This window comes from Rhinolophus hipposideros (assembly GCF_964194185.1).
Source record: "Rhinolophus hipposideros genome assembly, chromosome: 25".
Lineage (NCBI taxonomy): Eukaryota > Metazoa > Chordata > Mammalia > Chiroptera > Rhinolophidae > Rhinolophus > Rhinolophus hipposideros.
Window position 1 is genome coordinate 25,739,917 of NC_138071.1, and position 15,801 is coordinate 25,755,717.

The following is a 15,801-nucleotide window of genomic DNA, read 5'->3' on the forward strand; positions in this document are numbered from 1 at the left end:
ACCCGGTTTTCCAATAGTGACTTTCTAATTGTTTGAGATTATTTTTCCACATATGGATGATTACTTGAAAAAAATGCAATGTAAGACCTTTGATGTATTGTGTAATCCTAAAACTGTATATTAAAACAAAAACAAGACAAAGAGCCTTTAAAAAGTCTGACGCGATACACAAAAAAGGTCACCCAACGAGAAACATTCTCTCTAGAACATTTCTTTTAAATCCTAGAAACAAAGTCAAAAATGTCGATCCATTCTTTTTAACATTTTTCACAGCAACACAACAGCCAATGTACAGAATAAGTTGGAATTCAAACAATCTAACCTACTGCCGGTGACAGAACGTGTCTCATTCGGAGCAAAGATTTATTTTTCTGATCATAGCAATAGCACACACATATGAAAGGGGAAATGAAATAAAATGAAATGAAAGTGTTTCAGTGATCCAAATGGGCTTGAGTTGTCTGACAGCTCCTCGTATCCCATCAGCTGATTATTGTCACATTGCTGAAGCCAGAACCAAAATGAAGGCAAAGAGGAGGCGCTTAGCAGAGCAGCTTACACATCTCACCCGCAAAGCTGATTTAAACCTAGGCTTCCCATCAGTCACGTCTCGAAGGTTTCCCTCCGTCCTGCACAGCAGAGATTAGTTCTTCAAGTTCCATTTGTGTGGGCATCACCTTAGTTTTCCCTGGAGGTCTGGGAAGACTAGAGGGTTATTTCCAGCTGGAGCCACTGGAGCCCAAATCCACCTATCCTTTTTCTGCACAAATCTCAACCTGACAGAAACTGTAAAATGAGACTCTTGACTTCCACATTCAGGGAACCATGTCAAGTGTGCCAATTAGACTGATGGTGGGTAGGTTGCAAAGGGGGTGACCCAAGAGATCCAGGCCACACCCGTAGCAACCAAGGCTGTTGCCTGCTGCTCAAAGCTCCCATCCCGAGGGTGGCAGGTTTCAGCCTGTTTTCTGTTCCTTTGAAACCTCAAGTTAGGGATGGCAGCTCCTTGCAATTTCTCTTTGAGGTGATAGGTTTGGCAATGTGAAATTATCGAAGAAGTAAAATAATCTGTGAAAGTGTTCCATCAAGGTTTTAAATGATCAGGTATCTAATGTAGATTATGAATTACCTTCTGTGCTGGAAAGGGACTCCTTCTCCAGGTAACGTATTGAGATTTCTAATGGTTAAGCAGTAGTATGTGCTGCAGCCCCTTTAAAATCTCCTGTGCAAAATTAACCGCATTCCACTGCAGGACTGTGAGGCCTGCCACCGTAAGTGCTCCCCACCCCCCACCATGCATAGCATACCATACTCGTTTCTTGAGTATATTTTGTTCTTACTGGTGGATTCTCCCTGGGCCCACCTCTACATTAACGCACCGGGATCATCTTTTCAGACATGTCCTTGTTAGGCAGCTGGGCTTACATGAGAATATTCCAGTCCTGGCCTTGTCTTAGCGGACGCTGAAAGCTCCATAGGGTATTAGCACTCAGGTGCTAGTTAGAAAATGTGACCTGAATTCACTGCTTCTTAGTTCTTTGCAGAAGCTCAGTTGAAAGAAAGCCTTTTTAGGAAGGTTGCCAAGGGCCCTGCAGTCCACACACTGCCCTGGAGACGCGTTTCTCCTCTCCCACTCTCCCCACCCCCCAGCAGGCATGACGTCTTAAAAATATCACTGTCTGAGCCCCATCTGGAAATTGGTCTGATGTGGGTGCTCAGAGAACACAGTAGACTATTGAGGATGGAGTGGGGTGAGCTCCAATGGGAAGAACAGAAGGAAACAAGGTGAGGGAGATATTGGAGTCGGGAATGGGGAGAAGAGGCCCAGATTGCGTAGTGTACAGTGGGTCATGGAAAGCACGGCTTCTGCTCCTCTCCAGGGGTCCTTTCCAGGGGGTTTTGAGCAGAAGCAGGACATGACATGATATACATTATGAAATGATCACTCTGGCTAAGTTATCGCCTCTTTCTATTACATCACTTAACCCAGAAAAACTCAAAACAAGAAACAGTTGTCCAAGCTACTACTCAAATGTCTAATGGCAAGAAATGGCTAGGATCCTAAAGTCCAGAATCTTCCCTGCCTTGTCTCCCCAGATTCCTGGAAGAGATATGTAGAAGGCGTATTTTAAACAAGTTCTTTTTTTTTTTTTAACTCTGAGAGGCTGGAACAGGAAATGTGAGCTTTCAAGTCCTTCGTCACTTATCCATGTCCAAAGGTCATTCCCAGAAAGTCTAATTTAATAGTTTGGGACAGAAAGTAGGCATCTGTGTGGGTAAAAGCCTTCCAGGATGGTTCTAACATATAGATACCACCTCTCCAGAGGCTGGTAGAAACAGCTGACGTTGGGAGATGCTTTTATTTTTTCCTTTTTTGTTCGCTAGAGCTGTGCTGTCCCATACGGGAGCCACTGGCTACGTGTGGCTACTGATGCCTTGAAATGGGGCCCATTCAAATTGAGATGTCCCATAAGCATAAAATGCGCAGGGTATTTTGAAGACTTTGGGGGGGGGAAAATCGGTGTAAAATGTCTCATTAATCATTTCTATATCGATTACATGTTGAAATGATACTATTTGGGGTAGACTAAATTAAATGGACTATGTTAGTTAAATTAATTCCCTAGTATTTTTCTTTTCTTTCTTAACGTGGCTGCCAGAGAATTTAAAATGACAAATGTGGCACTCTCTGTTCCTGTTGGGCATGTGGGAATGTAGATGTAGACATTTCCAAGACGCCGCTTACGAAGGCACCCTAGCCCCATCTGCCAAACCTTCAGAACACACCTACCGTGTTCGTCAGTCTTTTTTGATTTATTTTTAAGAAAATTGCTCAGTTGCTTTTTATGTCTTCCCAGCAAGGTATGAATAGAAAGTGTTGAAAGGAGGCCCAACATAATAGTTAATAGTCACAACTTGCTACATGTGTGACCATAAGCAAGTGACTTACCTCCTCTGAGTCTCCATCCCCTCATCTGTGAAATCTGAATAACATGTGCCTGACCGTACGGTAAGGCTGACTAAGTGTAATAGTTCCTGTCACACTGGCACTGTGCTCTAGAGAGCGTGAGAGGCACCTGACTCAGCCAATGAGAGTTGTGTAAGCGGTGACAGCCCACCTCCCCACCATTAAGAGAGGGGCGGAAATTTATCACCTCCCTCACGACTCCTGAGTTTTCTTTAGGTAATGCTTCTTTCAATGGACTGGAAATAAACTCTCAGAATGTCACATTTCATTCAAATATAAGTGCAAAAAATAACTAAAAAGCAAAATGTCATTTGGAAAGAGTATTTTTGATGGTCAGATGGGGGTGGCCACGTGCCATCACTGAATGTCATGACTGAAGGGGAGGAATGGGGATCTTGGCTGAGAAGGCACGAAAAAGGAGAGATGGCCACACTTAGTGCTCCAGTGAAACTGTTTTGTTCCTGATGGTTTGCTTTATCTTGCTGTGTAGGTCTGACCCTAAGCCTTTCCACCTGTTGGCTTCACAACAATTCTCTAATAACACTTATCAGCCTCAAAATTTAAATTTTATCTTTGCACCATTTTGTCTCAGTGCTTCTATGGCCCAACACAAAAACTTACTTTTTCTTTTTTTAACTTTCTGACTGAATTCATTAAACCACTTTGTCTTCAAAGGTTTCCTTTCTTTTTCATAGACATGAGAAGACTCACATAGTTGGTTTCCATAGTTCTCAGGAGACGACCCAGTTAAGCTGAAGCTGGTTTGTATGCAACAGGGCTGTCTACCCATCTCCAGGGAGTCCGTTTCGATCAGAATGAAGTTGGGACTGGGCAGGCAACGTGCATTTCAACTCAGAGGCCACAGTCATCATGCTTTCTAATCACTGGCCCCCTTAGAACAGGGGGTATGTTCAGACAGTTCTTCACACTTTGCACCATTAAAAAATGAAAAAGTAGAAAGACATGATTACACCTTCCCCAAACTCTGGAACAAAAGAAATGGCAACCAGCAGGACAGTAGTACAGTTTAGAAATTTGATGTGTGTGTCTGTTGAGCTCTGTTTCTGGAGGAGAATGTTACAAGCAGCCAAAGCAAATGAATCAGTTGGAACAGGGACAAGCTCGCTTCGGGAACCAGCGTCCTTTACATTAAACACAAGATCAGAGGCTTAAATTCCAGAAACCAGTGCCTTCAGACCGTGTTTCTTTGAATGATTGGCCTGGGTGCTGAAACTGGCATAGAGCCTTTTGCAGAATCCTGAACTGGAAGCAGCATTTCATGTGTCATGCAGTCCTTCACATGCTGGCCTCTCGCCCGCCCCTGGGAGCTGCTTTTGCAGTTACCCTCGTGTCAAAGGATAGCTCAGTGAGCAAACTTGGGCCAACTCGGGTTCAGTGTGTCACTAAGCAACAAACGCTTTCTGCAAAACCATTTATTTTGAGGTGAGAGAGAGAGAGAGAGAGAGAGAGAGAGAGAGAGAGAGCACTCTCACATATTTTCTGGGGAAAAATATAGGCACACATTTGCATACATACTACACCCATACACACACTTTTTCTGGAAAACCATTTTGAGCTTGATTTTATGTATATGGAGAGAGAGAGAGAGCTATAGACCCACACAGAAAGCCTTTTATTTTTATTTCATGTAAGAATACATTTATTTTACACAACACTGAAGACATCTATTCTTTTTCCACAGATGTGGTACAAAAAGAGAATCTACAAAGGGAAGGAGCTTCTTATAGAGGGAAAAATATTGAAGTAAAGTTTTAGTTGTCAGCTTTATAATTGAAGCTGTCTCTCCATTTAAAAATATTGTTTCCATTAAGGTAGAAGGAAGAGGATCTGGCAAGTACCCCACAATGTTAATTTCCCCAGGCAAATTGCAGGCACATCTATAAAGATTTCCAGAGGGCTCTCACCATGGTGGTAGAACAAAGATTTCATCTTCAAGGTCACATGTGATAATGCAACGAAGGACTGACCTAAATGCACTCTTCCTTCTTTTTCCTTTTCTCCTCTTCTGATTTTTACTTCCGTTCTCCGTTTCTCCTTCTTCCACCAAAGGGCAGACAAAGTATAATAACTTTTTAATGACAACCTCATTTTCAGGAACTCTGAATAATTCATAATCCAGAACTTATTTTTTTCCAAAGTGTTCTGATCAACGATTATTTCTTGATTTCTTCGCAGTGAATCTTTACTTTTTACCCCTTATTTTATCTTCTTTGAAGAAACCGTCTTCAAAAATTACAGATCATGATAGAAACACACTGCCCATGTCTTTGATTTTCTTCTGGGAGAGGGAAGGTGGTAAGGGATATAACTGCAGAAAGTATGAAGATGGCCTAACTGGTCCGTAATACCGTTAATTCATTAATTCAACAAGTGTGAATTCAGAAGTACCTAATAGGTGCCAAGAGTTGTGCTGGACTCCAGAGATAGAAAACCAAATAAAATACAGTGTTTGCCCTCAGGGAACCAGTAGTCTTCAGTAAACTACAATTGGTTATATATATATATATATATATATATATATGCACTACCAATTGTAGTTTAGTATGAGAAAGTGTATGGAATTACTAAACTTTGAATTTATGTCATAGAAGAATGAGTTTTTAAGTCTACTTTTCACAGATACAAGTGATAACCAGTACAAAATAAAGCCAAGGAGGGTCATTGCCAAAACAGGAAGGCAGTCAGTGCCAGAATATGCAGACTCAGCGGGAAGACAGCACCTGGCCTGGGGTGGAGCCCAGTGGCCCTTGCCTTGTCCATTTTTGCACTCCATATGGCATCATACATAGTTTTCAATGAGTCTACTTTTTTTCCCAGGAGGCATAGTGTGACCTTTCTACTCAACGTCTAAAAACCCTGGGAGGCCTTGGATAGCTTTACTGGGATATAACCATGTTCTAGAGTTGCATGAGGTGGTACGTCATTAGCTTCTAATACTTCATACATCTATGACTTATACAAGACAGCAACCCTAGGTGAGCTTCTTTAAATCACTCTGTTTATGTGACCATCAGAATTGTCTACATGAATCCACTTGCTTTTAGATAAATGAAACTCCAACTGGGATAGTCAACCCATATTAAAACTACTATGCAGTGCGGTATGTCTGCTAAAGACAACTGGCTGAGATGACAAGGCAAAGTTCTCATCCTCAAAAGCTCGTGTTCTGGTGAGCTGCCAGTTGCATAAATAAGTCATTCAGCTTCCAACTTCCTCACCCCATCACATGCCTTCCTTTCTCTTCACTCCCCTTCCGAGAATGAAAGAGTTGGTTGTGGGACCCTCTGTTTCCTGCTTATTTGCAAAAAACTTCCTACGTGAAGATAGATAGATAGATAGATAGATAGATAGATAGATAGATAGATAGATAGATAGATAGATAGATAAGGCAGATGGATGGATGGATGGATGGATGGATGGATGGATGGATGGATGGATGGATGGATGGATGGATGGATGGAATGATGGATAGGTAGATGGATAGATAGACTGATCCTCAAAATGGTTTTCCAAAATTATTTGTGTCTGTTTATATATTTTTTCCAGAAATAGGGCCATGATGGGACAATAGTATTATATTAAGGTCGGTTTCCGCACTTCAGCTTTGCTCTCAAATGGTCCGGGAATTAGTCTTTATGTGTATATATTATATGTGTGTATAATACACATGCAGAAATGTGGTGAAATGTTAAAATTTAGGGAATCTGGACACGAAGAATATGGGAGTTCTTTGTGTTAATCTCGCAAATTTTCTGTAAGTTTGAAATTATTTCAAAGTATCTTCTAAAAATGTTTCAAATAAGTGATTCCAAATCTTTCCAGCCTCCATCCTGCCTTCTTTTCCAGCAGCATCTCCTGCCACAGGTCACCCCACATCGAACATCAAGGTTCCCCCCGGGAACCCAAGCACACGCTCAGGTATGGTTGCACGTTAGAGCAATCTGTGAAAATGCTGAAATACACAGCAGGCAGGCCTTTGTCCAGACCAATTAAATCAGAACTTCCGAAACTGAGCCTCAGACGTATTTCCTCAAAGCATGGCAGAGGTTCGAAGCTCTGCCATAATTTCCTTCAGCCCACGCCGGTTCACTCTTGTACTCCTTTGTTCATGCTGTTTCCATGCTTGGAGCTCCCTTCCTTGCCATATTTGTCCATCTGGCAGCTACGTCGTCTCTTGGTGGTACCCAACACATAGTCACCTTCTTCATGAAGTAAGGCAGACATTCTCACACACCACCCACAGAAAGAGCCAGGTTTTCTTTCTTCCTGAGGTTTCTTTTTGCACACTCGGCCATTCTAGATCTCATTCTTTATTCTGTAATGTGTTCACTCCATCTCCCAATCCACAGTGCAGTCCTTTAGGGAAAAAGCCCTCATCGGTTTGCTTTTGTTCTCAGCCTGGGCCTGGCAGGTGATAGGATTCCAAGAATTGTTTATTGTGTTAAAAGCGAATCAGGTGACACTTGGTAGAGGAAAGTTATAACAAAGAGCTATGAGGGAGCTTGAGGAGGAGGTCTTTACACCTTCTGTGGCACTAGGGAGGAGATGGAGGAGTGAGGAAGGAACAGACCTGAAGGGCAGGGAGACATAGAGGAGAAGGAAGCAGGATGTGATCAGCAGAGCGAGGCCGTCAGGCTAGACCACATGCAGAGAAGGGGAGAAGCCAAGAAAGGGGCTGGTCCAGACAATGGGGTAATTGGTCCATTCTGGAAGCCGAGTTGGCATCTAGCATGGCGCCTAACTACACTGAGTGTCTCAATTATCATTGTGGAGTGAATCAATTTTTTTGTTTTTCCTTAAACTTTTGGGGGCGGCATCATGAAATCTCATAAAAATTATTTACCCTCTCCCCAGAAAAATGCATACACACATACTCTTGCCTGAAATGTATTTACATTTACAGAGTCTCTAAAATGTATCCAGTGACCTCTCCCCGCCCTAATGATATCCCAAATCTTAAGAAAGGGGATGAAATTTAAGTTTAAGAGCAACACACTTAGACTTGTACATAAGGAAGGTCACTCTGAAAGATTGTCAGTAAGAGACCCGTCAGAGGACACATTTTGTGAAGTAATTGCAGCTGTCAAAATGAGACCCCAGTGACTGAACCAGAAGCATGACAGAGGAGAGAACAGCTTCAGAGACAGTTCCGAGGCATGGAAATAGGGAGCTCAGGGTGACTTCTGCCTTTCTTTCTGCTTTTGAGTGACAGGTAGATGGGGTGTCATTTGTCAAAGCAGAAAAGTCGGGGAGAGGAACAGAGTTGCACGTGACGATGCATTCGGTTTCTCATGTCTTGAGTTTGAGTTTCCCGAGAAAGAACCAGGTGGAGCTCCCTTGTAGGAGGTGGCAGGTGGTGGGGGACGAGATTGGGCGTTCCCCAGGTGTGGGCTGAGCGTTAGAGGGCGGAAGCCTCAGCACACCAATATTTTCAGGATACCATAGAAGAAGAACCAGCAAAGAGGACACAGAAGGAACATCAGAAAAGGTCAAAGGAAAAGCAAAAAGAATTTCGAATGGTTCAAAGTGTTCAGTCAGCTCAGTAGGAACAGAAATTGTCCTTTCAGTTTGGTCATTAGGAAGCTCATGGTGATCTCGGTGACAGCAAGGCGACTTCACGAATGGAAGCCAGTACAGCCACTGAAGAAGTGAAAATGCAGAGACTAGAGGGATTTCATAATGTTCCCTCTGGAGGAAAATGTAACTGGATCCCTGGACAGAATTCTAACCTTGACCAGTTCCTCCTCCTTGAAAACTCCTCTTTCCTTGGCATCACTAATACCACGTGTCCTCCACCGTCCTCAAATCGCTCTCCTTCCTTCATCTGAGTCTCTCCTTTGTAAGCTCATGTCCCCTGACCCATCTTTAAAATGTTGGCTCCCTGACCCATCTTTAAAATGTCAGAGATCAGCCTTCGGCCTCTGTTTCTTCTCTCTTCAGGCATCTCACCCAGACTTGTGGTGTTAAACACCGTCTATAATAATAACTCTAAAATGTATACTGCGAGACCAGACTTCTCCTCTGTATATTGAAATGCTCATCGGCCTCCCTGACTCAAAGGCACCTCAAACTTGATCAGCTCAAAGCTGAACTTTCCACATCCCCACCCCCACCAGGACCATCTCTGTGTTCCTGTTATCACTGACATCACTTACACCCATGCAGAAATACAGGAGACTTCTCCTTCACCTTTCCGTCACCTCCCTACTTCCTAGCTGTCCTCACATTCTGTCCAGTTTACCCCTTAGATGCCTCTTTATTCTGACTACTAGGCCAGTGGATTTGTAGGAACGATGAATGGTCCAAACCATAGTCATGGTTACTCAGTCCCATTACAACAGCCTCTTCAAAGGTCTACCTATATCCCCTCTCCTCTCCCTGCAGTCAATTCGCCAAACTGCAGCCAGAATGATCTTTTAAAACTGCAAATCAGATTATACCACCTCTGCTGAAAACCCTTTATAGTTACCCATTACTTTCTATACAGAGACCAAAATCCTCAAAATGCCACTCGCTTTCTCTCTATGAGCCTCGCTTCCTGCCACTGTCCCCTGAATTTTAGCCATCTGGGACTTACCTGCATTGGTCTTCAGCATTCCGCCCTTCCTCAGGGACTTGGCACATGCTGTTTTCCCTTCCTAGGTTGCACTCTCTACATCCAGTCCAGGTAAATCTCATCGATTACTTAAATATCATTTGTGATATCTACTTCAGTGATTACTTAAATATCATTTACAACCTGTTAAATCTCTAATAGCTTCATGGCTTATAGAAGGCACTTAATAAATATTTTAAAGAATATATGAAAAGACTGGCTGCTAGCCAGAGGAAGATGTAAGTTCAGGGAAGGGTTTCTTTAAAATGCAAATGACTTAAAGCCCAAAAGCAATCGAATGACTTGCCTGCCCAGGGTCTAGTTGGTGGCAAAGCCAGGACTAAACCTCACATCTTTTGATCCCTCCTTCACATGTACCCCTTCCTATGTGTCTCAGATGAAGTTTGCTGTAGTGGAGGCCTCATCTCACTTGCCCTCGCTGAAGCAGTCTAACCTGGTGACCAGCATATATTCCAGTAATGCGTGTTGACACAGTGTCAGGAGTATGACCCTGGAATTCTGAATGCAAACTATCTTCCTGTTTCAGGTTTGAGCAAAGTTGTTCAGTGCTGTGGGCTCTTACACTCCAAGAGAGAAGGGCCCCTGGCTCCTCCACAGTCAACTTATAGACCATGCAGCTTATTAATGTTTAAAGTAACATATGTTACATGTGTGCCTCATGGGCAGCACATGCCACTCAGGCTAAACGTAAGAGAGTTTTCTTTGGTGTTTTTTCTCCTTTGTACAGAATCAGACACTTGAAGTTTATTACACCGAGACTGACCTGGAAGTAACCTGGCCTTTAGAGAGAGTAGTGGGAAAGTGGTTATTATAGATATGTATTCACCTGGGGCAACAGAACAAGCAGAGGTGAACCTTAACCCATCCTGGGTCCAGTGTTGTTAGTCCAAAGCGATTATAGTGCATTGAAGGAAACACCAGAATGAACACAGAATGAAAAATTCAGGAGGGAAATTCAGAGGGGTGTGCTTGGGGAGAAAAAGTAGATTTTTGCCAATGTAAGGCCAGGAGAGAAACGTTGCACTTCAGGATAGCAGGATCTTGGTAGTACAATGGGAAACACGTGTAAACAGAGCTGGGCCTCACAGATGGCCCTAGAAGGGCCTCATGCAGAATCGGGCTGCACACAGATGGGTGATGTCCAAGGTCAGGAGAAACAGAACTCCACAGAATTCACTTCACTTTGTTACTAGATGATAAATTACAAAGGCAGTTAATGACAGTGATTATTCCAGGCAGTAGAATTGAGCCATGAAAGCGCTGAATGACCCTGGGCTGGAGCTGAGGCCTGCGCTTCCGCCAGTACAGAGTCTGCTCCGCAGCAGTTCCTGCTAGATTTTGTAGAAGCTGTACAGAGCTTTCAGTATCTAGAGTAGCTGGAGCAGGGTAGAAGAAAGCTTTGGAAGGCAGAAAGGAGTAAACAATTATTATTTATTTACAAAAGAAGGTAAAAAGAGGGAAGCATTTTATTGTGGACAGAATGTAGCTTCCCCAGACTTTATATATTGAAGCCCCCATCCCCCAATACAATGGTATTAGAGATGAGGCTTTTAGAGGTAATTAGTTTTAGGTAAAGTCATGAGGATGGAGCCCTCATGATGAGATCAGTTCTCTGAGAAGAAGAGACCACAGAGCGCGCGCGCTCTCTGTCTCTCTCTCTCTCTCTCTCTCTCTCTCTCTCTCTCTCTCTCTCTCTCTCTCTCAGTATATCTCTGCCTTGTGAACACATAGCAAGAAGACAGCCGTCTACAAGCCAGACAGAGAGCCCTCACTAGTGTCAAAATCAGCTGCCATCTTGATCATGATTTACAGCCAACAGAACTGTGAGAAATACATTTCTGTTGTTCGGTTACAGTACTTTGTTACAGAAGCTTGAGCTGACCGAGACAGCCTCCAAAATGGGGACTCAAGGAATGTGACTGGCTCGAATGACTGGGTCAGTGGCTAAGGGAGTAGAGGAAGGTCATGTGCTAGAGGCAGTTCACACAGACTGGAGATCAACTGTGACCATCTCTTCTCAACTCCATATTTAGTGATATCATGTTGGCAGCTTGAAGTCAGCCAAGCTGGGAGTTTTTACACCATGGGAATAAGCAAACACTTCAAATCAGGGTTTTTACCCACTGGAGAGCCAGCTGTTCAACATTTACCAGCAAAACAAACACACACACACACACACACACACACACACACACACACACTAAAACACACTTACCAGCATACCACTGGATAAGTGTGATGGAATACTTGTGGGGACAGAGTTCCCTGGAGTTCTCACATTCAAAATAAACCTTAACATTTTTTGTTGTTGTTGCTCTTTCTGTTTTAATTACTAATACACAATGGCACTCTTCAATTATCTTTTATTACCCATCCAGAGCAATTCAGCGTTTGTAGACTCTCCTGGCAAAATAACCATCATTTAAAGCATTGTTTCTACAGGGAAATATTTCCAAATTGCAAGTTACTGACTTTAAAATAAACTTTCGGCAAAGAACCCACTTGGGAGTTGGGGACTTTGAATTCTGGGTCCTCCTGGGGATGTTAGAGAACAAAAAGAATCATGTAGATTTAATATATATAGGTTGCAAAAGATACCGTATGCGAGAAGGCAAAAGGAATAAAATTATTGAACTTGGAGGAGAAAGAGATGAGAAGCAATTTAATCACGGGGGTGAGTGCCAGCTGTGGGTGTGTTTTTCCACTGTAATCATCAGGGATTTGGCTAGAGAAGGGGGGAAATATCTTTATGGGATTATTCTGGGATGTACGGTTTGTAGATTTTATTTTGAACATCTCCAAACTTATTTTCCCCAGTCAGGAGTAGTTTTCATAGGATCCTTTGTGAGGACCAGGAAATACTAAGATAAGATTACTTGCCTGCTTTGAGGGTCCTGTCACCTTCATTGGCTAAGTCTGCAGATGGCAGAATGTATTTTAAAATTTTGAGAAACATGATGTAATTCAACAAATCCCTTTTATGACACATCTTGGAATGTAGTCATCATATATCTTAGAATAAGTAGGCCTAAAATGTATCATGTTCTATCCGAAAAGTGAATATTATGAAACTTAAGCTAACCCATATTTGTATAAAAGCCTTAAATCAAGCTTTCTAAATCAATACTTTTTGACCATGTCATGAAGGAAATGATGTTATTTGGGGCTTGTGAAATTAGTGTTATTTTAGTTATTCATTCAGAAAGGATGGAAGTATATTACTTTCCTAAATGATATTACAGTACTCTGATTTGGCGTTTCCTGAAAACAACCTGAAACAAAGAAATGACAGCTTCAGTCTGCTACTTTGAACCTTAAAAGGGTCACAGCACTCCTAGGCCCTGGTTTAACCGTTGGTTTACGATGTGGTTTCAGAATAACACTTTAAGCATGATATAACCCTTCCTCCAAAACTCACATTTAACGACGACTCTAAAATATACCAAAAGTGTTCTCCGTAGCATATCTTTGGTTTGTTTACCTAAAATCCTGAGCTTTCTGAGTGTCCCTTCCTGATCTGCTTGACCGTGACTAGTTTAGTTGAGAAACGTGTAGTGTCTCCCCCCGGCAGGCCCACCCAGCCACCTGCCCCCCAGGTACACAGTCTTGCCTCAGCCTTGCCTCCCAGGATCTCAGCATCAGCTGGGAGCCTGTTACGCGCGTGGAAGTGTTTCTGCATGCTGCCCGCTCCACTAGAAGGCTGCTCTGCTGCCTCTCCGTCTGTACGTAGCAGCCCACCGCTGCCTCTGTGGGTCCTGGCTCCAATGTCTTTTTGCCCAGGAAGTCTTCCTGGGGCCCCTGGTGCACCAGGTTCCCACCTGTGTACACCTGATCCCTACTGACCACACTGCCTGGTAACCATGACTGTTAGTCCAAATCCTCCTCTAGATCAGAGCTCCATGAGAGAGCAGATTCTAACCTCCGCTCCCCGCATCCTGCCTGACACACAGCCGGCCCTTGACACATGCTAAAAGTGGGACAGCCAGCTCAGGGTCTTCAGGCAGCAGGACAGGGTTCTTAGCACATTGAACACTCACCCCGCATTCATAACACACTCACCACGTATCCAGGTTGTTGATGTGTTTCCTCCCACACCCACTGCTGGACAGAGGGCTTCTTAAGGGCCGCGACACACTTAATGCATCTTTACATTCCAGTATGTCCTGTGACTGGTACGGGTTAAGTATGTGTTTGATCCTATGTTTCCCAAAAAGGACACTGGCCAGTTTTGAGCAGGACAATTCCCATTGTATAAGACAATCCCACACGTGATAGGACCTTGAGTGGTCCTGCCCATGCCCACTAAATGCCAGCAGTACTCCCTGCCATTTGGATAACACCCTCCCATACACACACACACACACACACACACACGTCAAAGTCCTTGTTTGAGGAGGGTCAGAAGGAAAACACGACTGCCCATAACTGAGAGCCTGTAGTTAATGAGCTCCTGTCACCAACTCAATGAGAAGCAGAGCATGGCGGGCTCTGTGTCAGTGCCAGAGTGACTCACTGGAGTATTGCGTGTGTGTGGTGGCATTTGTAACCCACAATAGAACACGGTAACCTATTTGTAACATAGCTAACTGATCTTTATTGAATGCTTCTCACGCACCCCAGGCATTAGGCTAAGTGTACTACATGGGCTATTTCATCCTCACAACAACCTGTGAGGCCCCATTTTTCAGAGAAGGAAACTGAGGCTCAGAGAGTTTCAAGCCACGGACCCAAGTTAGTGTCAAGGCCCGAGATTCCCCCCGGGATCTGAATCCGACCCTGGGTCACTGCGCTGTCCTGGCTCTGTGCTGCGCGTCTTCAATGAGAACATACTTCAGAGCTCCCAGATGAAAGAACCCCTTTAAAATGTGGCCCTTCTGTGCTTTATTATGTGAAGCTGTGGCTCACCAAGTATATTCTGTGCAGTGTTCATTTAGTGAGATGAGAATAACGGATTGCGTGGGGAAAGAAGTTTGAGAAATGCTTTCAGAACGGCATGTGCAGAGGGGCAGTGAAATAGTCACTGTGAAGACCGAACAAATCTTGAAAGGGACCTCAGCCTTTCATAGTGAGAAGGAGGTGATTTTAGAATATTCAGAAACAAACAGTGGGCAAAACTACAGCAGGAGCTTGTCTGGCAGGAAATGATTAAAAACCAATTAGCACTGATTAGGCTAAAGGAAAAGACTGATGAAGAGTGAGTGACCTTTCTTCTAATTTCCTAATAATAATAGGTACTATTTATTATGTGCTAAGTACTTTCAATTATATTTTGTAATTTGCACTATTATTAACTTCCTTTCTCAGCTAAACTACTGAGGCCTAAGAAGTTGGTTAAGGAACTTCCCCTAAGACCACATAACAAATTCATGGCAGCGCCAAATTTGAAGCCAGTTCTATCTAACTTAATGTCTCATGATTTTTGAACATTAGACATCACCCTCCCAGGACTTAGGGCTTTGTCAAGGGCTTTCCAGCAAAAATCATGTCCCAAGCAAAACCATCTCAAAGAGGACGCCCGGAAGCTACTTGAGTTGGTGGTTTATGTTATAACACTGCCTGTATTTCAGTGTATCTTTTCAACCTAAATTAGTTATTTGGTCTGAGTACTAAACTTGACATTTTTTTCTGGTATGATTTACTTTTCTTAATTTTACTATTATAGTTTAAGTTTACAGATTGCCATATTGCTACGTGGTTTTTGTTGGGGTTTTTTCGTTTGTTTTTGGTAACGTATTTGTGTTGATGAAACAACATCCATCTGCACAGACGTTTACCCAATCTGATCTCCTTCTTGGACTCAGAGTGTGTTCTCTGCGAGCTGTCTTTGAAGCCACTCCAAAACTAACAGTCCACCCAAGTTTAGGTTTGTGGTGGTATCAGCATCAGCCTTCTCATTATTCAATTTTCTTTTTTTGTTTTTGTTTTTGTTTTGTTTTTGTGTTTTTTTTTTCAACAGATGTCGGTGCATTTTTTGAAGAGGGGATGTGGCTAAGGTATAACTTCCAGTCGGCCGGGACCAGTGGCAAAGAATCAGGCAGCAGATGGGAGAACTCACCCGAGCAGCAGAGCTCCCCACTGGACCTGGCCCGCGAGGAGATCCAGTTCAGCTTCAGTACCATGAAGCCGCCCTGTATTCTGCTCTACGTCAGTTCTCTCAGCTCGGACTTCTTGGCGGTCCTCGTCAAACCCACTGGTA

General features: G+C 43.3%; 1 protein-coding gene across 1 annotated transcript in view; it reads left to right on the forward strand.

Annotated features, from left to right (window-relative positions):
* Window positions 1-15,801, forward strand: part of CNTNAP2 (contactin associated protein 2) — a 1,518,236-nt gene that overhangs the window by 1,377,931 nt on the left and 124,504 nt on the right. The window contains exon 19 of the mRNA XM_081038748.1: window positions 15,562-15,798. Coding sequence (XP_080894874.1) covers window positions 15,562-15,798 — 237 coding nt within the window. The remainder of the gene's footprint in view (window positions 1-15,561; window positions 15,799-15,801) is intronic.